This window comes from Mastigoproctus giganteus, chromosome 6, assembly GCF_048544385.1.
Source record: "Mastigoproctus giganteus isolate SK-2022 chromosome 6, ASM4854438v1, whole genome shotgun sequence".
NCBI lineage: Eukaryota > Metazoa > Arthropoda > Arachnida > Uropygi > Thelyphonidae > Mastigoproctus > Mastigoproctus giganteus.
The window spans coordinates 50,826,785-50,852,668 of NC_143580.1; the positions used below are offsets into that span (position 1 = coordinate 50,826,785).

The 25,884-nt window shown below is 37.8% G+C and overlaps 1 protein-coding gene across 2 annotated transcripts in view; it reads left to right on the top strand.

Moving 5' to 3' along the window:
* LOC150084235 (WD repeat-containing protein 44) overlaps window positions 1-18,009 on the top strand; it is a 380,944-nt gene extending 362,935 nt beyond the window's left edge. For both annotated transcript variants that reach the window (XM_090375960.1, XM_090375961.1), the window contains 2 exons: window positions 7,290-7,417; window positions 17,707-18,009. In XM_090375960.1, the coding sequence (XP_090232086.1) occupies window positions 7,290-7,417; window positions 17,707-17,948 (370 nt within the window). In that variant the 3' untranslated portion in view covers window positions 17,949-18,009. The remainder of the gene's footprint in view (window positions 1-7,289; window positions 7,418-17,706) is intronic.
* The last annotated feature ends 7,875 nt before the right edge of the window (window positions 18,010-25,884 follow it).

The window sequence follows — 25,884 nt, forward strand, 5'->3', positions numbered from 1 at the left end:
GCACTTCTTTTGATTTTATGTTTTTCTTAATTAACAGCATAACACCTCCTCCCTTTCTATCCTGTCTATCCTTTCTGTACATATTGCACTCTCCAAATTCCAGTTCCGCATTCCTTATAGCTGTGTGACACCATGTCTCTGCTATCCCAACAATATCTGCCTTTGATGTATTGACCAACACTTCAAATTCATCAAATTTATTTACTATACGTCTAGCATTGGTATACATGCAAGCATACATGCTCCTACTCCTATTCCTAGTTACCCTAACACATCCCATATACCCACCTATTTCAGGATGACTGCCATCCGTCCCTGAAACCCCCAACACCCCACGCTCCAGGTCGCTACTTATTCTAATAGAAGTTGTGCAAGAATCACCTTCCCCTGATTAGCATTAGTAGAGGCATTTGATGCAAGAAAGCAAGCTTATGCAGCATCAGCCAAACAAAAAAAAAATAAATAAATAAAAAATAACCACTTCCACTTCACCCCTCTGTTCATTCGAAATACCTGTCCAGCTGAGCCTTAAACTTATTTAGGCTATCAACTTCCACAACGAGGGATGGAAGTCTGTTCCACCAACCAACCACCCGCTGGCTAAAGGCAAATTTCCTCACGTCTATCCTACATCTGTCTTTCCTCAATTTGAATTTATGCCCTCTCAGGTGATTATTCTGAGCAAGAGGAAGAATCCCATCAGCATTGAGCATGCTCAAACCATTCAAGGCTTTATACACCTCTATCAGATCACCGAGCTGGTGCCTAGTCTCCAGCCACTGTAATTTGCAAAACTTAAGCCTTTCTTCGTAAGAGCACCCCTTTGTTCCATTCACCAATCTTGTTGCCCTTCTCTGTACTCATTCCAGCATCTCTACATCCTTCTTGAAATGAGGCTTCCAGACCTGTATACAGGACTCTAGGTGTGGCCTGACCATTGCCTTATACAAGGGAATAATCACCTCCTTATCCCTGCTAGAAAAATTCCTATATATCATCGACAATACACACCATGTGCTACTCTTGCAGCCTGTCTGCACTGCTCTGAAAACTTCATATCTGCCTGCACAACCACCCCCCAGGTCCCTTTCATTCTCTACCACTGTCAGTGTAGTACCACAAAGTTGATACGTTGCTCTGGGGTTGCTGTTTCCCATATATAGTACTTTACATTTGTCAATGTTAAACTTCATTTGCCACCTCTCAGCCCATCTGCTCAACCTTTCCAGATCCTGTTGCAGTAGCATAGTGTCAGTAGTGTCCTTGACAACCCTGCCAACCTTCGTATCGTCTGCAAACTTGGACATTAAGTTTGATATATACCATCATCAATATCATTTATAAATACAGAAAACAATAATGGACCCAATACTGAACCCTGAGGGACTCCACTAATAACATTAGTCCACGATGAGCAGTGTCCATTGATTACCACTCTCTGTCTTCTCCCCCTCAACCACCCGTTTATCCATAGCAGCAATTTGCCTCCAATGCATACTGCTCCAATTTGTGCAGCAGTCTTCCATGTACAACAGTATCAAAAGCCTTTCTAAGATCCAAGTATATAATATCAAAGTTATTCCCTGCATCCAGTTCTTTTGTGAATGCATCATAGTATCCAATAAAATTGGTCAGGCAAGACTTCCCCTCAACAAAACCATGCTGTGTCTGAGCTATAACTGAAGTCTTGTCTAGATGATCCTGCAGTGCTTCTTTAACCAGTGCCGCCATTAATTTTCCGGGAAAAGAAGTTAAACTAACAGGTCTATAATTACTTGTGTCGCCCTTTGATCCTCCTTTGTGAATTGGGGTAACATTTGCACATCTCCAGTCCATGGGTACTTCCCCTGAGTCCAAGGAAGCTCTCATAATTATGGCTAAGTGTTTGCTTACTTCCTTTGCTGCCTCCTTTAATATAACTGGATAGATCCCATCCACCCCAGGTGCCTTTCTTGTATTTATCTTCAACAATTTCTCCTCCACTTTAATCTCAGTTATTACAAGATTCTCTAGCTTACTGCCAGAGTTGAATACACCTCTGGCATTCCCCTCGCTGAATAACTCCTCGTGTGTGAATGTCGATGCAAAATATTCATTTAGTTTGTTAGCTACCTGAGCAGGATCATCAACAGTTGACCCATCAATATCAAGTAGACCAATCTGATTCATCCCCTTCCTTCTAGAGTTTACATAAGTAAAGAACTCTTTGCTGTTTTTCTTTGCATCCCTTGCCAAAGATTTCTCGTAATCTGCCTTCGCCTGCCTACCCTCCTTTGTAACTTGGTTACAGATCAACTTGTATCTATCATAGGCTTCTGTGTCACATGTCAATTTATATGTATAATAACTACTGATAATTAAATCAAGAGTATTACTCCCAATGATTGCCTCCCGAACATGCTGATGTAGAAAACAATCATCCAATAAATCCACAAAAGCCTTGCTAGTGTGTGTGACTAACCCACAAATTCCAGTCAATATCTGCGAAATTAAAATCCTCCATTATAAGTCTCTCTGATTTACTGGCCAATTCTATTTCCCTGTACAGTTTCTTATTATACTCATCAGAGTCATTAGGCCTATAGCACACTCCTACTCTCAATTTTGATCTCCCAATGCTTATGTCACACCAAACTGACTCGACACTGCACTGTCCAGCAATGTTGACTGGCTTCACTTCCTTGGATTTTGTTTCTTAACTAACAGCATAACCCCTCCTCCCTTCCTATCCTGTCTATCCTTTCTGTAGATGTACTCTACAAATTCCAGTTCTGCATTCCTTATATCTGTGTGACACCACATCTCTGAAATCCCCACAATATCCCCTGGCAGACATACCCTGGTCCTATTCCACCTATCCTTTTTACAAAGCATGTTTCCCGTTTCCCTGACAATAGAGACACCAACAACTACTAGTTCCTTTGGGACCAGCGCATTCTGCCTTGGGGGCTGCCGCTGTGTTGTGTGATGACCAAGTTCAAGCTCTGGCATTGGTGTGGGCAGCTGAGAGCTTGATGTGCCTTTGATGTTTTGAGCAATACCTCAAATTGATCAATTTATTTACTAAACTCCTAGCATTGGTGTACACGCAAGTATACATGCACCTGTTCTTTTTCTTAGCTACCCTAACACAACCCATGTGTTTCCTTGTACCCCAATGATTCCCAGCAGTCTCTGAAATATCCTGTATCTTAATTTCCAGGCTGCAGCTCATTCCAATAGAAGCAGTGCAAGAATAACTTTCACCTCTGCCAGTGGCTACTGTTAATCTATTAGTCCTTGTATCCCCTCAATCTAGCAGTTTTCTGACCCACCTAACATTGCCTCGATAGCATCAGCAAATATTCTTGCACCCTTTCTATTTAAATGTATCCCATCCCTGTAGAAGCAGTCTCTCCTGTTAACAAGTACAGACCAGGCTGAAAAAATTCTACCCCTTGAGCCTTGCACAATCTTTCCAGGGCCGAATTGATTGACAAGGCTCTCATCATATACTCCCTCCTATCGTGTCTGGGCAGAATTGCAGGCACTTTTAAATTCAACCCTAATTCACGGCTTTTTTTTTCAACAGTGACCTGTACTTGTTAAGTAATTCTGCCGGTCTCCTACTCTTAATATCATTAATGCCAACGTGTACAACTATATCACCTTTTGTGCCCTTAAAGGATGATATCCGCTCTACAACGTCATCAACCTTTTCCCCTGGCAGACATACCCTAGTCCTGTTCCACCTATCCTTTTTACAAAGCATGTTTCCCGTTTCCCTGACAATAGAGACACCAACAACTACTAGTTTCTTTGGGACCAGTGCATTCTGCCTTGAGCGCTGCCACTGTGTTGCGTGATGACCAAGTTCAAGCTCTGGCATTGGTGTGGGCAGCTGAGAGCTTGATGGGCCCTCACTTTTAATCCTTCGAGGGCATCCACCCTGTCCTTCAAGCTCTCATATAGGCCCATAACAACGCTGAGTTGTCGCCTGATTTCCTTACACTCCTTGCGTCATGCACACACAAAGATATCCCCCCATGGCAGTATCATGTCCCGTACCCGACTGCTCCACAAACATCAAGCAAGTAGTGCATTTTAATAGGCTGTGATTCAGAGGGCAACTGCCCCCCCTCAGTTCTCCCCTGAGCCACAGCACTCCCATTAGCTTGAGCCTTTTGCTTTGCTGCTCTGGTCTGAGTCATGATTTCGATTTAATTTCAATTTCAGTACAAAATTAAAACCCTAAACTTATATCCCAACACAGTTATAACGCTATATTTATGTTTCAGTATCGAGTGTTATCTACGAAATCCCTTTATATAACTTCCGTATCAAGTTAAGTATTAATTATTTATGTTACGTAACCCAAGTCGTTATATGTATAGTTAAAAGTACAATTTAATTGATAATGAAGTTCAACAAGATTAATGAAGGTGATTGTCATGATGAAGTCAGAGCAGCCCTTTGAGAAAAGATTCTTCAGATATACCCTTTCTTCAGGTTCTCTCTCTCTCTTCATAATTGGCTTCTTATCCATTGAGTTCTGTATTTCCCAACTAAATGCATATGAGCCTATGTCATATTAGTTAAGTTTAATTGTGTATTCAAAACGTTAATACCTGGTAGCCACATGTTATAGCTTATTTGTACTTAATTACCAAAAATGCACCATTTTGTTAATAAATTTTTGATACAGTATAAAAATGTTTCCATTATCTTAAATTTTATTGCTAAAGTAACTATAAAATTTAAGATAATGGGAACTTTAGAGGTTTATAAAATTAAAATTGAATAGTATAAATCATCTAATTATTACATCTTGATTAAATGAGTGCTTCTTTCGCCCATAGTCCTTTTAGTCTGCAAATAGGATTCAGTAAGAATGAACCCTGAAACACCACCTGCTAATAATCTAGTGTTGATATCAAGCTTTTGTGTTTTTATGTAAGTTTCAGTAAAACCTATTTTGTTTCCCATTTCACTTTGTAAAAGTATCCTTAATTATACAGTGAGTCAGATATCTGGAATTAGTGATACCGGTATGTAATTTAATGATGCTCGATATAACCATCTTCTTGCACACACAAAGTCCAAACAGTTAAGTCATTCCTTCCAGACATTCTGTAGCAGTGCAGAGGTCACAGTCCTGAAGTTCAGTGGACTTGATGTTGTGTTCCTGGGTTTAGTAACTAAGTAGTTAGTGAGCTCTGTAGAATTTGAGGGAATAGTAAATTGAGTGAAGGTGAAATTTAAGGTATTAAGTGACACTAGAAGCAAAGGGGCATAAAGTGAAACTAAGGGGAAAGAATTATAACCTGGCTTATAGGAAGTTTTTCTTTAGCCAGCAAGTTGTTAATATTGAAATAAGCAGTTGCTCAGGGAAATTCCAAGTCAGATAACTAGGAAAGAGGGGAAACATATACTTTCTCCTCCCCCAACTTCTTTATACTATATGGCCACTACTAACGATCTTAAACTCGAGAAAAAACGCCTTCTCACGCACCTACAGCAGGCCTGGCAAATCCGCTGGACGACTTCAACAAAAGGGGAAGTCACCCAAAGATTCATACTGGATAATCAACTAGTGTTTCCCAAAAGCCCAAACTGGTTTTCACCAGGACTGCTGACATTTTACCTACTTACGGGACACGGCGCAATAAGAGCAAAACTCTCCAGTTTCGGATTGAGTGACACCCCTCTCTGCCACTGTGGACAGCCAGAGACGTTGGAGCAACTCATGCACCACTGCCAACTATACGAAGACCTCCGCTGCCTCTTAATAACCAGAATACGTTTCTCGCCAATAAATCAAGAACAATATCTCCTGGAGAGCGAGGACAACTATAAAGCCTTAACGCAGTTTGCGCAGGATCTTTTTACTAGAAGAAGAACATACCCACAACCTTAGCAGGAATTTTCCCACAAACTAACCACTTGTCATCCATAATAAAGATCCTTAGATGTGTTAACCAAACAAAAATCTAACAGCTAGAATCTGAAGAACAACTAATCATTAACTTAACCTGGATCTGACCACTGGCTTAAACTGGAGTCATTATCTGGACTTGACCACTCACACAGACGGGACAACATGTCCCAGGAATGGCATACGAAGACCTGACAAAGACATTATGCAGTTTGCTGCCGAAACATCATTAGGCGATCTGAACCGGGTACCCTCACTCAGTTCACTTTCCTTCCCTTCCCTTGGCAGGGGATGGTTACTCTGTACCCTCCCTCCCCCTGCCATCCCCTATCTTCACCTGGCAACGCATGGGCCTGCCCTGCCGACTTTTGGGGTTATCTTCACTATTGACCCCATATTTCTGTCTTTCACCTCCCCCAGTCCTCAGTCTCCCTTCCCTCTCTAGCTATCTTGCGACTAGCGTTTGACCCTTGCCAAAATTACACAAGCCCCACACTAAAAAAATAAAAAAAATGAACTCTAACCCGTATAACTTATCTCTTTCAGCCTGACCCAATTTCTAGTGTTTCTTCCCCCCCCTCCACTTTTTTTTTCTTTTTTTCTTTTTTTTTAGGTCATAGCCACTGAAATCTCAGGAAATTAGGTGGCAGGACCTGCCAGAGTAAATAGTAAATCTCTAAAATACTGGTGTACCTGGTCTGCCTCCACGAGGTATAGTGTGGGCAACGGTGGGTCTCATTTGAGAGCCAACGGCTGAAAGACCAGATGAACAACGGTACAAAACATTACACACCACAATATCCACACACTTTTAAACCTCTAGCCTCTACAGTGTTCTGTATCACACCATAATGTATATTACGCAGAGATGGGGGAAACCCCTGTTGCCATTAGACCCTAAACACACTATACACTATATACTAACAAATAGTTAGTGTTCCGGTATATCAGACATGTCTTGAAATATGGGTTTTTTTTTTTTTTTTTTTTTTTTTTCACCCTCCTGAGAACCAGAACTTTGCAATTACTTATAGGCTTTTAGTTAATTTTTGTGTATTTATTTCTGGGAAACATGCCCTTTGTACTAAATAGATATTACTACATATACATATGTATACTTGGGAAGAAGGGAAAAAAATAGGTAGTAGGAGGTTCTTTGCATATAATTTAATATAGCCTCTTTTCTTTAGACAGATGAACTAGACAATATAGTTTCCTTGTGATTTTGTTTTATAAAATCACATATCGAAATTATGGTATATTATTTTCAGCTCACTAGTTATTTATGTGAAATTATTAATTTTGTTATCATACATAAGATTCTGAAGGCTTTCTGCTGAAACACTTAAATTTCTAATTGTGATTTTCCTTTCAGTCATGATGGAAAATATATAATTAGTGGTTCAGAAAATCAGTTCATTTATATATGGGAGACACACCATGAGTATGCAAAATTCTACTCTACTCGTAGAGACCGTAATGACTTTTGGGAAGGAATAAAAGGTAAGAGGATTGTTATTTTAGAGAATTTAAATGTAATGATTCTTTACCGGCATTGTCCTTAAACTTGCAAATGTGTGCTTTCTATTTATTGGAAATTTCATTTTCCAAAAATTTGACAGTTATTTTATTTATTTTCATTGCCAAACAGAGCAATATATTCTCTGTTAGAGTATCTAATATCTAAGTCCGTGAATGTGCCAGAGCTGGTAAAAACTTCTGTTCATAGAGTGGTTTGCATATTTGTGGGGTGACAAAATGAATACCTCATGGGGTACTCTTACACTTCTGTCCAAGACCAATTAACAAATGATGTAAATGAAAAGGCCATAAAGGAATTCCTAAAGTCACTGACAAAATTTGACTTTTAAAAATAATAAACAGCAGAAATATTAGTATCAAATGCCTACACAACTGCAAAGTAATAGCATTTATTACTTTGCAGGAATCAAATGTGTTTCCTGATAAGTTTAAATTCAGTTTTTTGCTGCTAATATTCATGGATTCACACTAAAAGAAATGGTGTTTACAAAATGAGATTGGAAAACAATTCTGAGACCTGGTATTTCACTTTAAAGTGAATATGAAAATGGAGGCTTGATAAGATTGTGATCTAAGCTACTACATGTCACTAATGTATGAATTCTCTACAGTTTTTAATGCTTTAAAAAATCAATTTTCACACAATGGATAATTTACTGAAAATTTATAAATTCATGGCTGGAAATTCAGTAGATTGAAGTAAATTAATTAAGGGACTTTAACATGTTTTCAGGAATTTCTCATAATCCTTGGATAAGTTTTTCTTAAAGTTAATCACTTTATTCAGACAAAATAACTAATTCACAGACTTTTAAGCAAGCATTAAAGCAAAACTATATGCATCTTCAAAGTAGTTTTGAAAACTGGCTTAAACTTTGTTCTCAGTTATTTTCTTATTTAGTATAAGCTTTAAATGCTATACTTTTAGAAGTATTCAGACTAGTACTCTTGATGAAGTAAATATTTTTTCAGGTTTTAACCTGTATTTCACCTTTGAGCTTTGTGTGATAGCCACAATCATTCTCAGTTCAGCTTCAATTAATTTATTGGCAATTGATATTTTGTTTCATTCACTGATAGTTCATTTTAGTTATGTTTATTTGTGTGGAATGGTATAATTTTTGTTGGTTCAAAAGTCTAGTTTTTAGAAAAACAGTCATTGATGAATTAGCTTATAGCATTAATCATACTAATAATAATACAATTAATAATAACAGTATCATTAATGCTAACCTTAATTTATGAAACTTTTTTGCATTTAAGTGGTTTTTTTTTTATTATTAGACATTAAGTGAAACATAAACTATAAGACATAAAATAAGTGAAAATTAAAGTATAAAGACTGTTTCATTATTGTTCATGATGTTTCAGCATTCAGTACTACTAAAAAAATCAAGCTAACATGGGAGGGGAATCAGCCTTAATTAAGTCTTTTCATATTTTTAGACAAGTTCATTTTTTGGTCTATCATCCATTTTTGGGAACGAGAGTAGCCTTGTTCAGGCGAAGCTTTTACGGCTCCGGAAAATAGAGAAGTTTTTCTATTTTATTAACTTAAATTGGTTTAAATTGGCATATTAACTTAGATAGAGATTTTGTAGGTTATTACTTAGTATCAGTAAGATTACCCAATCCATGTGTTTTACAAGTTTTGCAGCTCTGGCGAACAGACTTTTTTTAGCTATATTTAGCCGCTTAATTCTTTTCTTTAAGTAGCGTATAGACCTAGACAAGATCCTCGGTTTATTCTGAATTCAGACAGCGAGATTTTGGAAGTATTAATACTTAAGTGTCTGTAGATTTACAGTTCATATCTTGCTGCCATTGTTATATGATACAACATTATATCCTGAACTAGATAGTGTTAGATTAGTATAGTATATAATATTATCAATTAATCAGTAAAATTTATTAATCTTCTTAAGTCTTTATAAAGATTTAACAAGGGATACACTTAAATAGAAAGAGTGCAAGAATATTTGCTGATGCTATCAAGGCAGTATTAGTTGGGCGGAAAACTACTAGCTTGGAGGGATACAAGGACTAATAGATTAACAGTAGCCACTGGCAGAGGTGAAAACGGGGTACGCTGTGTAAACTTCATTGTCAATTAAATTATACTTGATACGAAAGTTACATATCAGAACTTGGAGATAATACACAATACTAAAAAAAATATATAGATATATAGTGTTATAACTGCGTTGGGATACAAGTTTAGGGTTATAATTTTGTACTGGAATTGAAATTTTATTGAAATTGAATCGCAATCACAGACCAGAGCAGCAAAGCAAAAGGCTCAAGCTAATGAGAGTGCTGTGGCTCAGGGGAGAACTGAGGGGGGCAGTTGCCCTCTGAATCACAGCCTTTTAAAATGCACTGCTTTCTTGATGTTTGTGGAGCAATCAGGTACGGGACATGATATTGCCAAGGGCGATGTCTTTGTGTGTGCACGATGTAAGGAGTGTGAGGAAATGAGGTGACAACTCAGCGTTGTTATGGACCTATATGAGAGCTTGGAGGACAGGGTGGATGCCCTCGAAGGATCTAAATTGAGGGGCCCATCAAGCTCTCAGCTGCCCACATCAATGCCAGAGCTTGCACTTGATCATCACACAACACAGCGGCAACCTCAAAGACAGAATGCCCTGGTCCCACAGGAACTAGTAGTTGTTGGTGACTCTATTATCAGGGAAACGGGGAACGTGCTGTGTAAAAAGGATAGGTGAAACAGGAAAAGGGTATGTCTGCCAGGGTAAAAGGTTGATGACGTTGTAGAGCGGATATCATCTTTTAAGAGCACAAAAGGTGATATTGTTGTACACTTTGGCACTAATGATATTAAGAGTAAGAGACCTGTGGAATTACTTTACAAGTACAGGTCACTGTTGAAAAAAAGCCGTGTATTAGGGTTGAATTTGAAAGTGTCTGCAATTCTGCCCAGACGTGATAGGAGGGAGTATATGATGAGAACCTTGTCAATCAATTCGGCCCCTGGAAGGATTGTGCAAAGCTCAAGGGGTAGAATTTTTTTCAGTGTGGTCTGTACTTGTTAACCGGAGAGACTGCTTCTACAGGGATGGAATACACATAAATAGAAAGGGTGCAAGAATATTTGCTGATGCTATCGAGACAGTGTTAGGTAGGTGGGAAAACTGCTAGCTTGGGGGAGGGGATACAAGGACTAATAGATTAACAGTAGTCACTGGCAGAGGTCAAAGTGATTCTTGCACTGCTTCTACTGGAATGAGCAGCAGTCTGGAAAACAAGATGCAGGGTATTAAAAAGATGATGGGAGTCATTGCGGTACAAGTAAACACATGGGTTGTGTTAAGGTAGCTAAGAATAGGAACAGGTGCATGTATACTTGCATGTACACCAATGCTAGGAGTTTGGTAGATGAATTTGAGGCATTGTTCAAAACATCAAAGGCAGATATTGTTGGGATATCAGAGACATGGTGTCACACAGATATAAGGAATGCAGAACTGGAATTTGGAGAGTACAATGTGTACAGGAAGGACAGAGAGGAGAGGAAAGGAGGGGTTATGCTATTAGTTAAGAAATACATAAAATCCAAGGAAGTGAAGCCAGTCGACATCGCTGGACAGCGCAGGGTCGAATCAGTTTGGTGTGTTATAGGCCTAATGATTCTGATGAGTATAATAAGAAACTGTACAGGGAAATACAGTGGGCCAGTAAATCAGAGAGAGTTATATTGGGGGATTTTAATTTCCCAGATATTGACTGGAATTTGTGGGTGGTGACTCACACCAAGTCACAAAGGAGATTAGTCAGGCAAAGGCAGATTATGAGAAATCTTTGGCAAAGGATGCAAAGAAAAACAGCAAAGAGTTCTTTACCTATGTAAACTCTAGAAGGAAAGGGATGAATCAGATTGGTCCACTGGATATTGATGGTTCAACTGTTGATGATCCTGCTCAGGTGGCTAAGAACCTAAATGAGTATTTTGCATCTACATTCACACGTGAGGAGTTATTTAGGGAGGAGAATGCCAGAGGTGAATTGAACTCTGGCAGTGAGCTAGATGATTTTGTAATAACAGAGAGGAAAGTGGAGGAGAAATTGTTGAAGATAATATAAAAAAGGCACCTGGGGTGGATGGGATCAATCAAGTTATATTAAAGGAGGCAGCAAATGAAGTAAGCAAATTATGAGAGCGTACATTTGGACTCAGGGGAGGCACCCATGGACTGCAGATGTGCAAATGTGACCCCAAATCAAAAAGGAGGATCAAAGGGCAACACAAGTAATTATAGACCTGTTAGTTTAACTTCTGTTCCAGGAAAATGAATGGAGGCACTGGTAAAAGAAGCACTGCAGGATCATCTAGACAAGACTTCAGTTATAGTTCGGACACAGCATGGTTTTGTTAAGGGAAAGTCTTGCCTGACCAGTTTTATTGTATACTATGATGTGGTCACAAAGGAACTTGGATGCAGGGAATAACTTTGATATCATATATTTGGATCGAAGAAAGGCTTTTGATACCGTTGCATGGAAGACTGCTGCACAAATTGGAGCAGTGTAGCATTGGAGGCAAATTGCTGTGGATAAAGGGATGGTTGAGTGGGAGAAGACAGAGTGGTAATCAATGGTCACTGCTCATTGTGGACTAGTGTTATTAGTGGAGTCCCTCAAGGACCTCAGTATTGGGTCCATTGTTGTTTTCTGTATTTATAAATGATATTGATGCTGGTATATCAAGCTTAATGTCCAAGTTTGCAGATGATACAAAGGTTTCATCATCTGCAAACAAAAGTTTGCAGATGATACAAAAGTCAGTATGCTGCTGCAACAGGATCTAGATAAGTTGGGAAAATGGGCTGAGAAGTGGCAACTGAAGTTTAACCTTGACAAATGCAAAGTACTGTATATGGGTAGCGATAACTGAAGAGAAACGTACCAACTGGGTGGTACGTTTCTCAGGGAAGTGGAAAGTTAAAAACACCTGGGGGTAATTGTGCAATCAGATATGAAGTTTTCTGAGCAGTGCAGACGGTTTGCAAGAGTAGCTCATGGTGTCTTGTCAATGATATACAGGAATTTTTTTAGCAGGGATAAAGTGATTATCCCCTTGTATAATGCAATGGTCAGGCCACACCTTGAGTACTGTATACAGGTCTGGAGGCCTCATTTTAAGAAGGATGTAGAGCTGTTGGAACGAGTACAGAGGGCAACAAGATTAGTGAATGGAACAAAGGGTTGCTCTTACGAAGAAAGGCTTAAATTTTGCAAATTACAGTGTCTGGAGACTAGACACCTGCGAGGTAATCTGATTGAGGTGTATAAAGCCTTGAATGGTTTGAGCATTCTCAATGCTGAGGGGATTCTTCCTCTTGTTCAGAATAATCACCTGAGAGTGCATAAATTCAAATTAAGGAAAGAGAGATGTAGGGTAGATGTGCGGAAGTTTGCCTTTAGCCAGCGGGTAGTTGGTTGGTGGAACAGACTTGCATCCTACATTGTGGAAGTTGATAGCCTAAACAAATTTAAGGCTAGGCTGGACAGGTACTTGGAACGAACGGAAGGGTGAAATGGGAGAGTTTTTTTTTGTTTTTGGTTGATGCTGCATAAACTTGCTTTCTTACGTCATGTGCCTCTACTAATGCTAATCTGGTCAGTGAAACCTGTAAGTGTAATTGTGTTCAGAACTATACAGAAACAAAGTTACTAATTTTAACCAATTTTGGCATGCAGAGTGGAAAAGGTTCACCATTGCTAGTCTTAGACACTTAAATCCTCAGGATTTAAGCACCCTAATCTAAGTATTAGTCTGATTATATTAGAAGCACCTGCTTTTGTCTCCATTATTATTGGGAAAAGTGAGGGTGATGCTATTAAGTGAAGATTGTTGAAGGTCAACACAAATCTCTGCCCAAGTTTCCTTTGTTCTGGAGTCAGACTGTATGTAACCAACCTTGCACACAACTTCCTTTTTCTTTACTCCTTGGAATTCAGTGACAACTTTTTTTTTTTTTTTTTAATTTATTATTATTATTATTATTATTATGTTCAGTTTTCCTGCTAGGATCTGTTGTTCAACAACCATATTACAAAAATTCCTTGACCCTATTGATGTTTCCAGCTGAAGTTGCAGTCGAAGTTCTGCCCAACATAGAATCACCTTCAAACTCCTCTGCTCATGAAAAAAAAAAATTACCATACCACTCAGAAACACATGAATGTGATAAAGCTTCATCACCATTAAGGCCTTGCAACTGGTTATGTATCTCTGTAGCATTTTTACCTGGTTTTAAACAAAATTTAATGTTTGCTTATTCATCTCTGTGTAATACCAGACCTATACTAACCAAAATAAGCCAGCACAATAGAAAAGTGTTCCATTGACAGGAATGAAAGTGCAAGAACTTAGAAGTAGGGAACTTAGGTAACATCTGCTTCAATTATCCACAAAAGAAATTATACAAAGAGCTACCAGTTATTATAATTAAGAAAACAGTAAATGGTTTCTATATTAAAAGTCTATTGGCTTTTAATATAGAAATTATGGCAAAAAATACTACATTCTGAATAAACACATCAAATCTGTTTTGTAGACTTGCCAGGATATACTTAAATAAAGGTAGTGCAAGGAGTTTTTGCTAGTATCGTTGAGGATACCTTAAGGATTCAGGCAAACTGCTAGTTGGAGTGGGTACGTGGGTATTATAGACATGTTTATTTGATGATATTCTCATAGGTCAAAGTAATGATTGCACGCATCTCATGAGTTCTTGTTTGTTGCCACAGCAACCAATATTGGGAAGATCTTCTGAGGGTAGCAATGTTTCAGTGAGTGGGAAGCTAATGCTAGGAAAATAAGCCCAAATAATGGGTATATCAGAACAGTAAACTGTACAAGTACACTTAAGTCTTAATTGTGTTTACAGTATTGTCAGGAATGCTTTCAATAAAATAAGTGAATTCAGCTCCTAGCTAGGACAACTAACATTGACTTAGTAGGGCTAATGGAAATGTGGGATGAAAGGTTTCATTATGATATATACAATGTATTTAGGGAAGATAAGAAAGGGTGACGGATTCATGCTTTTTTATCAAAAGCAGCCTCAACATGACAACAGCTCTCACAGATTCAGAATTAGTGATGCCTTGTTTAGTAATATTTTAAGAAAGGAAATTTGTTCTAAAATGGTACTGAAAGAATGAAACCATTAGCGGTTCAGCACGTGTGGAACATCAATATGAAGCACAACTACCAGCACGGCTAACAGTAACCTACCTCTGTGATTTGTATAAAGAACATGGAACTGTTCACAACATTAATAAGGAAAGTTGAGGGAGAAAAAAATTAAGGAAGTGCAGATATGCGAAGGTTAGAAATGTATATAGCAAGTCGCAAAAAAATTCACAGCAGTGTTCTGAAGAACTGCATTTGGATAAGTTGAGTATTATGAGAATCTTGGAGGACATAAACCCATAACCCTTCTGGCTCACTTCCCCGCAGTGGCAGATCTAAAAGTATGATAGTTATCAAAATAATGTGTCAAAAGAAGACACTCAAAGCTGTGCTTGTTGCCACTGCAACCAGCACAGCTTTGAGTGTCAAAAGAAGAGTAAAGCTGGTGATTCTCAGGATCTAATCCTATGGTTAGACAAAACACCATTAAAATTTATTAATCATTTGAACTGACACAACTGGTTTACTGTGCCAGCAACAATCCTCCCCTCACACCTAGAGAAAGATGTTAACCTGCTAGAGATTATTGTGTGAATGGGACTCTCCTCTTGTGGGACAGTCGGACCTTACAGATTTGGTAATACTGTTATTGGGCATCTTATTAATGCAGTTCCCACATAAGAAACATGTTGCTGAATTACATTAGTACTTTCAACAGGATAGTACATATCCACATTTTCACTCCATGTCTGTCTGTCTGAGTAGTGAATTTCTCAAACAGTGGACTGAGGAATGCTGTTGAATTCCCTTCCATAGCCTAATTAAAACATTGGACATATGGGGTATTCCCCATTTAGGAAAAGGAATCTAAGCTATTTCTGTTCTCCAGCTTTAAACAGATCCAGAAACCAATCATTTTATAGTAGACAGACCAAACTTAATGGTAACGCTTTGCAAAACATTTGGGTTAGCATGCAAGTAGCATTTCTGCCATATTATGTGAAATGAACCCACATAATGATGTGAGAACATTTCTTTAACCATACTTTGTGGAAGGGTTAAGTATATTTTCATAATATACATTTGCACTCCTAAAGCTTTAACCAGGAAAAGTCAGCCTATCAGAATAAAAACCTTTCTTCCCTAAAACTTCTAAATTAACTTCACAAATATTTATGAAATTGATGTATATTATAGGGCATTTCTAATTAGTAATATGACAGGTCAGCATATACAGTGACAGACAAAAAAAACTGCATCAGTTTAAAAAAGCAATATTTGTAGTGAAACGTATACGATATTGCTTGATTACGGTCATTTTGTTTGTCGCAAAGCAAAGGTATTGCATCAGATAATGCTTCTGTTGCATCAGACAATAATTGCAAGGTATTGCATCAGCCATTTCCATATATACGGCATTTGGAAGGGTATACGGGCTCATTAGTATCCTGTTTTGTGGAGGTATAAGCATGGTTCCTTATGTTCAGTTGCCACCAAGAAAAAAAAAAGTGTAGCTGTTGCTCTGTCCCAGGAAGGACTTTCTATGCATGCTATCACTGATAAAATAGGCTGCCACCAGTCAACAGTATCTGGGTGCTGAAATTAAAGCGTGAAAGATCAGGCTTTAAGAGAGCGACTATGCCTTTCCAAGAACGATATTTGAAACGGCTATGCCTTCGTAATCGCCATGCTAGTGCTCCTGATCTAAAACTGGACTTTGAGATGGCCTCTGGTGTTGAATCAAGTGCACGAACTACCCAAAGACTGCTTTCGGAATGTGGTCTGCATGCCTATCCACCCGAGAAGAAGCCTTTTGAGCCAACAAATGAGGAAGAAGTGACTTGCTTGGGCTAAAATGCATGTTTTATGGACAAAAGAGCAATGGGACACCAGCATCTTTTCTGACGAATCGAAATTCAACCTGCATGGCTCGGATTTGAAGCAGTATGTCAGAAGACGAAAATCAGAGGCATACCCGCATAACACCGACTGTAAAGTTCGTGCCGCTCAGATAGTCTGGGGATGTATAACAAGCAAAGGGATGGGGCGAATTAAGTTTATTAACGGAACAGTGAGTGCAGAAACCTACACTGCTATCTTGGAGGAGTGCCTGAAACCCGTTATTGGGGATCACCACACAGACATCCAAAACTGCATTTTCCAACAGGACTCAGCACTTTGCCACACATCAAAATTGGTAAGTTTTATGCTATTTAGATTTAATGAGTTTGTCTCCTTGTCTCACAAGGCTTAAAACATACTTACACCAATGTTTTCCCTTGTTTTTCTCCCTTAAGGTGCAGTCATACCTTAGAAATTCTAGCATTACAGTGTTAGACTGGCCCGGCAACAGTCCCATTTGAACCCTATTGAAAATTGCTGGTACATAATGTCGTCTAAAATTGCTCAGAAAATGCCAACAAGTAAGATTCAGCTGCTGGAGAGCATTATAAGGGTGTGGTACCACGAAATTGGGCAACCGTATATCCAGAAGTAGATTAACTCTATGCTATATCATTGTAAGGTTGTAATTGCAGCTCGAAGAGGAACAACAAAATATTGAGGACTTATTTTGCTGATTTACCGTACATAATACTATTACGTTAACTTGTCATTTCAGTTTGTACACTTAAATGCAATAAAATGTATGTCTGGTTGTCCTGATTGCCATTTGCATGATTTCTCATATTTCCATTAATTATGCATTTTACCCTTTGGGAAGATATTTATGGCATTAGTTATATCAGGTGGAGTCTTTTTATTGGATTTTATTCAGATATATATCCCATCTAACAAATGCATTTCAAGCATTTCTGCAACCCAGAATGCAGCATAAAACATTATTTGCAAAATTCACAAGTGATGATGCAGTTGTTTTGTCTGCCACTGTAGATATTATATCCAGCTTAATGAAACATTGGCACAGCCTTTGCAGTCTGTAAGTTTAAAAATATGGAGAGCATTATTGAGGTGGGGGAACAATCTGTGCAAAATAATATAGTGTTAAATTGTTTTCTGTTATTTAGTCAGTTATTTCAGAAGTTAATTAGGAAATTTTTTAATGTTTTTAAATGTCATGTTTTTCTAGCTCATAATGCTGTGGTAACAGCTGCAGTTTTCTCTCCTAAACCAAGTCTTGTGTTAAAACAGCTTGAGCAAACTGAACAGATTTCACTCGGTTCGTCTAGTTCTGTGGCTGAAAAGGGATCTAATTCTGGATACGTCATAGTTAGTGCAGACTTCAGTGGTGCTATCAAAGTATTTGTACATAAACCAAAACTAAAATCTGCATCAGGGATTGTTGGGCTTCCACCATCCACTCCTCACTAGTCATATGAAACTGTAATTGTGTACAGTACAATTCTGTAAAGTTACTTGCAGTATGGCTTTAAAAAGGTCTTTCGCTAATTTGTGTAAATGTCATCTAGATTTTGTAAACTGTTAAATTTTGTAAAAGATTTTGAAGATTATTTGCTCTCTGAAATGCTATATTTTATTCTTTTTATGATAATGTTGACATCATTGTAAAAATTATCTGAATTGTAAAGCTTGTATCTTTTGTTTATGTTACTGAAAAATGCTAGTAAAAATAATAAGTAGTTGTTTTAATCTTTCTTATTTATACAATACATCTCTTAAATTACACAAAACTCTGTGTTGGTAAAAATAAGTAGGTAATACTGCATTTACCTTATTATTAAACCAAGAAGTTAATGTTTGGCTCTCTCTCTTGCAATGTTTGGCTATCTTCATGTTATTGAAAAACCTTAATAATTAACCTCTTTATTAAGGATAAATTACTGGGGTTCTGCTGGATATAAAATTAAAAGAAAACAAATTAAAGATTTTTATGTTTAATTTAGTTCTAAAGTTCACATTAAATTGCTAGCTAACAAGGTAAATTCAGTATTATACAAGTAAGGGAAAATTACCTATGTTAATGAAGAAATATAGTAGCTAAGCAACAAAAAGACACTTGCCAAGAAATAAGCAAGATTGTTTCAATGCAAACTCACAAGTTATAGATTCAAAATGATTGAACAGACGTGCACTTTTTTTTTTGTATAAATGCGATAAATGTAATATTAACTTAATAATAATGCTGTCATTAATGAAATTTATTAATACCATGTTGAACGCACGTACACACAAAAGACTAATTATTGTACTACCATGGAAATCAGGCAATATTGAATTACAAAAAAAAAAAAAACACTTTTTTTTTAATTCAACATTTTTCCTCAAAAACAATGAGTAGCTAGACCAGAGGTTTCCAACCTTTCTCGGTTCACGGTGCCCCAGTAATTTTTTCACCGCACCCCTAGGCCAAAAGAAATACTTAACACGGTGGTTTTCGACCTTTTAACATATACCTATATAATAATTTTATTCTTTATATAGAGGTACTTAATAAAGATCAATTATAGATCACCACAAAATTAAAAATATACGGTACAATGGATATTGTACCGTACCCTTTATATTGTACCATTTTTATAATGAAATAAATATATAAATTTCAAAAAAATTATAATAATAACTAAGTAACTTAAACCCAAATTACATGGCACACCAAGAATGTTGTTGCGGCACCCCAGTTGAAAACCACTGAGCTAGACACTGAGTTGTAAAAGTGGCCTATCTAACTTCAGCAGTTTGAGTTAAATATGAAATAAATATCATTTGCACCAGAAATTAACTCTAATGAAGTAAACAAACTGCATGATTAACAATTCCTAGAATTTAGTCTCTATAGTAACAGTAGTAGCCATATAATGCAAAGAAGGCATTGTATGGCTATTGCCTCCACAGGCATTTACTGCACTGGCTGGCAAAAAAAAAAAAAAAAAAAAAAAAAAAAAGTTAAAATACAAATTATTTGCTTCCCTCCTCACATAGATAACAATCCAGTTGACCTTTGAATTAATTTAAACTACCTGTACCAGCAGTCAACGACTCATTGACTAAAAGAAAACTTCCTACAACTTAGTCTAAACCTCTTCCCCTGTAACTTGAATTTATGCCCATGAGTTCTGGAATTATCTCTAACAGTGAAAATTCCACCTTCATTCATTTTACTCACCCTTTTCAGAGCCTTATAAACCTCAATCAGATTGCCGCTGAGGTGCCTGGTTGCCAAGCTCTGTAGCTCACATAATTGCAGTCTTTCCTAGTATTGGTCACCCTTTTTGCCTATCTCACCCTACAAGTTTGGACTCTTTCAAGAAGCTGATATCTTTTTTCAGATAAAGTCTCCATACTTGATATCCTGTTCCTATTCCACCTATCCTTTTTGCACAATATATTTCCCATCTCCCTGACAATAACTAGCTCCTGTGGAACCAGCATATTCTGCCTTGGATTTGCCTTATACAGTGGAACTATGAGCTCCTGTGTTCAGTATATTCTGCCTTGGATTTGCCTTATACAGTGGAACTATGAGCTCCATATCTCTTACAGGATAATGATAGATAAATCATCAGTAGGACACCATGGATGGTCTTTCCTGGCTGCCTGTTTACACTGCTCAGAAAGCTTCATATCTGCCCATATTATAACTCCCAGATCTCTTTCTTCCACTACTGTTTTTAATTCAGCCCCACCAAGTGTATCATTTATTTTATTGCTACTCTCTAAGTGGGGAATAGCAACCCCAAAATAAATAATACCTTGCATTTTGCTGCATTAAAACATAACTGCCACTTTTCTGACCATTCTTGCAGCCTGTTCAAGTCATCCTGAAGAAGTACTGCTTGGTACTGATTATTAACTACTCTACTAATCTTTGTCATCTGCAAAAAAAATTTTTGACATCAAGCCTTCTATCCCATTGTTGTTTATGAAAATTGGAAACAACAGTGGATCAAGAACTAATCCTTGGGGAACCCCACTACTGACTTTACACCGATCTGAAGAATATCCATTAATCACAACCCTCTGCCCTGCAACCACCCATTTTAGAATTTATCAAGTCATCCCATGTTCCAGCTTTATACAATAACTTCTCGTGTGGGACTGATTCAAATGCCTTGATAAAATCCAAATAAACTCTAAATTGTTCCCTACATTCAACTTATGAGTAACTGCATCAAAATAGCCTACTAAGTTAGTTAGACATGATTTTCCCTTAACAATACCATGTTGCATATTATTCAGATGACACATCTATCTAAATGTCTCTGTATTGCACTCTTAACCATTTCCTCTTAAGATTTTCTCTACCACTGAAGTCAGATTAACTAACCTGTAATTACCAATTTTCTCTTAGAAGTACCTTTATGTATTGGTGATACCCCAATGACCTCATAATTAATTTCAATCATTTAATACACTCCCTGGCAGCTTCCCTCAAAATTAGTGGGTATATGCTGTCGAATCCAGGAGCCTTACTTGTCTTTATACTCAATTTTGTTAATAAACAGTCATCTGTAATTTCAAAATCATTGATCTCGTATGACTTGTTCTCACTTGCACAGTCTTTCTTCAATAAAGACAAGCAGAGTACCTGTTCACTGTTCAATTCATATGCAACATCAGCTTAAGTTGTTTTGGACAGGTTGTTTTTGATTTGCTTTTTTGTTCCTTTTATTCACCTACAAGAAAAATTCTTTGTCTCCATTCTTTGCTTTCTTAGCCAGTGCTTTTTCATATGCAGCCTTGGCCTTCCTGACCTTATTTGTGGTACTATTACAAATCAACTTGCAACTGTTGTAGGCTTCAGTACTTTTCATCACTCTGTAACTGTCTCATGCTGTCTTTTTCTGCTCTATTTGACCAGCCAGCACTACATTCATCCATTTTGGCATCCTCCTGCAATATTTTCTTAATGGTATTTATGTATTCATGGCTTCTGCAATCTGCCTAATTAATAGATGCCATATAGTGCCTTAAACTGTCAAAATCTATTCTGAAGTTAAAACCCATGCATTTAACTACTGCAACATCTTTCTTCATCTTCCAACTGTGTGATCACAACCTGCCAATGGTTTCTGTACTCTGAACTCTGTGATGTCATTTGATTTGTGAGTAATAATCAAGTCTAGAATATTCTTACCCCTAGTATTTTCTCTCATATGCTGGTACAAATATAATCATCTAGTTTATTTAGAAAAATATTTCCCACTCACTTATTCCAATCAAGCTGGGGCAGATTGTTGCCTGTAATAAGACATGCTTGTTCATTCCATCTGCATGTAAAGACTCTTCATACTCTTCACTGTAGATTACCCCTACTGTCATTATACCTTTGTTTCCAACTAACTCATGCCATGGAGACTCTATGCTGGTAGAAGTGACTTCAGACTCAGCAAAAGCTCGTTTTTGTGCTCAGGCTGCTTTTGATAAGATAACACCACCACCCCTTCTGTCTTCCCTATCATTCCTAAATACATTATATATACCATAGTGGAACTCATCATCCCCAATTTCCAGGTGGCACCACGTTTCTGTTAGCCCTATTATGTCAGCATTAGTTGTCTTAAGGATTTCAAATTCAGCCATTTTATTGACATCACTGTAGACACAGTTAAGACCAAGTATTCTTCTATAGTGCGGCCACCGTAGCCGAGTGGTCAGGAGTGAGAGTTATAGTTTACTACCCTGACACACCCTTGAAGATATTTAGTCTTGTTTCCCTATCTTTCACATTCTGCTTACTTGAAACATTGCCAACATCAGCTATTGTGGAAACAAACAAAAAATTTGTTCAGGTGAATGTAAGCATTACTTTGATCTATATCATCAGATAAATGTAGATCTATATTACCATTCTCCCCTTAACTAGCAGTTTCCCTGTCCTCTTAAGGTATCCTCAGTAATACTGGCAAAAATCCTTGCACCACCTTTGTTCAAATGAATACTATGTCTACAAAATAGATTCCTTCTACCTACAAATGTGGGCTACACTGATAAAAAATTTTCCCTTAGAGTCTTGCAGATTCCCTCAAGTCTTGAGTTAATCCACTAGGCTTTCAGCATGTAATTCCACCTATCGTGTCTTGACAGAACTGCAGACACATTCTGACCTAACTCACAGCATTTTTTCTGCATGGTCCTATATTTATCCAACAAAGGTAAGGTCATGTTCATTTAATATCTGTCCCTCCATATGAATAATAATGCTCTTTACCCTTCTTAAAATCTGACAATCTGTTGGTAACATCATCAATTGTTGCTCCCAGCCAACATACCCTAGTTCTGGTCCACCTATCTTTATTACAAAAAATATTACATGTTTCCCTGACAATTGAGGCTCCAATAAAACAAGATCACCTTCAATCAGAGCAGTATGCACTTGACTGTTCTTACCTGAGACCCAAATGGGGGTGCATCACTTTACAGGTCACAAGATACTTGAGTCCTTGACAAGCTCTCAATTACATTTGTTTCTAGGGCAAGCACTGGTTTCTTCGGTGACTCAAATTCTCATAATGTACCAAGTTGTAATTTGAGACTAGTACACTCCTTACATTGAGTGCAAAGAAAAGAATCGTCAGTTGAACTAGGTTTGTCCATTAGACCAACCTTAGAATACGTCCCACATTCTATTCAAATGACAAACTCATCTCCCACTGGAAACACCTGCAGGCATTTCCGTCTGAGTCACGATATCCTTGGACTTTGTATTGTAAGTGGATCTTGTAATAACTATTATCAAAATAAAATTTGAACTTTTAGAAAGATTACAAAATTTAAGTTTACAACAATTACAGAATTTAAATTACCAAAATATTAGAGAATTCAAACTTTTAACCACTAGAAGTTAAATTTAAGCTACCGAATGAAAGTTACAAAGTTCCCACCAAAATATCAATACTAAAGGCCTGCCGAATAAGCTGTAGGTTTATAAATACTTAACTAAATACAAATGTAAACTAACCTAGATGATTGTGTGATTCACACTATCATCTAGGTTAATATTTAATATATTAACTACAGTTTAATATATTAAATTTAAAAAAAATAAATATTTGAAAATGCACAGCCACCATATACACTGATGAGCCAAAACATTGACCAGCAAGCCGTTATGCAAATCGAAGCAACTGCAGGTGAACTACAACGCGGGTCAGGACATGCTGTAAAAAACACCTGATACTGAGCTCCGTTAATCAGTGTTACTCTTGTTCTTCAGATGGGAAAGGCAGCGGACTTAAGCAAGTTTGACAAAGGCCAAATTGTAATGGCCAGACGACTGGGTCAAAGCATATCCAAATCAGCATGGCTTGGGGGGGGGGGGGGGTGCTCACAGTCAGCCGTGGTTACTACCTACTGAAAGTGGCCCAAGGAGGGGGAACCCACGAACTGCCAGTGAGGTGTTAGACAACCATGGCTCATCGATGCTGTGGTGCAACTTTCCGGTAATTGGAATGCTGGTGATGAGAGTAATGTGTCACAAAGCCACAGGCCACTCAGTGCCCATGTTAACCACAGTTCACTGGTGACAGCACCTACAATGGGCACATGAGTGATTGGAAGGTCATTTTGGTCCAATGAATCATGTTTCCTGTTACACCATGTGGATGGCCAGGTATGTGTGCATCGTTTACCTGGGGAAGTGATGCCGCCTGGATGCACAGTGGGACGAAAACAAGCCGGTGGTGGCGGTGTCATGCTTTGGGCAATGTTCTGCTGGGATACCCTGGGTCCAGTAATCCATGTGCCGGCCACTCTTGCATCTACCACCTACCTAAACATCACTGCTGACCAGGTACACCCTTTCATGACAGTGGTCTTCCCCTCTGGTGGTACTGTCTTTCAGCAGGGTAATACCCCATGCCACACTGCCCGGATTGTTCGAGGCTGGTTGAGGAAGACGTTCAGGTGTTGCCCTGGTCTCCAAATTCCCCAGGCATCAATCCCATCATGCATCTGTGGAACAGGCGCTCCGATCTGCAGCATCTCACCCACAGTTGCTAGTTACGTGTTGGTACCAGATACCACAAGACACACTTAGAAATCTTGTAGCATCCATGCCTTGCCAGGTACAAGCTGTTTTGGCTACACATGGAGGACCAACTTCATATTAGGTAAGTGGTCGTAATGTTTTGGCTCACTAGTGTATAATCAAGTGCAACAGTGTGCTATATGTCTGTGCTAGTTGATGTCCAACCCTACAAATCTATCATCCCTTTCCCAAAGCCAAAAATAAAGAGGAATGAAAAGTTATATCATTGTTTAATTCCCTCTTGTCCCCATTTTAAAAAAGGAGTAGCAGCCAATAAAAAAATGCAAGTAATTTCATAGGCTTGACCATGAAACCAGAAGAGAAATTAAAAGCAGGATAGTGCAATAAGGAGGCCCATCACAGGAATTTACTGTAATAATTTTTTAAAAAAATAAACATTTTTCAAACAAATTTTTAAAGTTATTACTTGTAATTTTCTCTACAGAATTCCAGCATTCTGTGATACATTGATCCATTGCAAATATTTATAAATCATATAGGGTTATCTGGAATTATTTTATATTTTAGAATTTTCTTGTTGAAATGACCAAACAGACATACAGAGTCTACTTTAATTATCCACCTTCAGCACAATTCCCACAAAGATTACCCCATGCATCACCCTAAACTCTAATGGGGTTATAGCAGAGTGGGATCTGTTCAGTGTATAAGCAGATCCCACTGCTGATACATAAGGAGGAAACTGTAAAAGAACTAAAAATTCAAAACATAGTGAACACTAAAAAAATAGTTATAAAAAAAATGAGTACTTATTCCTACTCACACAGTCATCCTCACTTTCAAAACACCAAATCTAAAATAATTATACTAAGACTCCATCTCTTATAAAAGGATATAATTATATATTTTAGTGAATTGTGATATTTTTTAGATATTATATCCTTTTATGTATTTGTTGTCTCAGAAGGAATAAAGATGCCATCAACATTTAGAGTATTCAACCCTTTTAAAGCCATATACCTCATTAGTCATCTGCTCAATTAGGTCACCATACAGATGCCTAGTTTCTAGATGTTAAAATTTCCAGAACTGTCTTCTTGATAAGAACAGCCTTTTGTACCTTTAAGCTTGGGTACCAAGTCGGCCCCCTCCAACCTTAGTACTAGTCAAAAAAGGGCTTTGAGGGAACTTAAACAAGATGACAAAATCATAGTCTTACTCGCGGACAAGGGTAGAGCTACAGTTATTTTGGACAAGGAGCAATATTTTAATAAAGCTTTGGAATAATTGCAAGATACCACTACGTATAAAAACAAGTCAGGATGGATATCCAAGGAGGTATATTGGTCATTACATGCT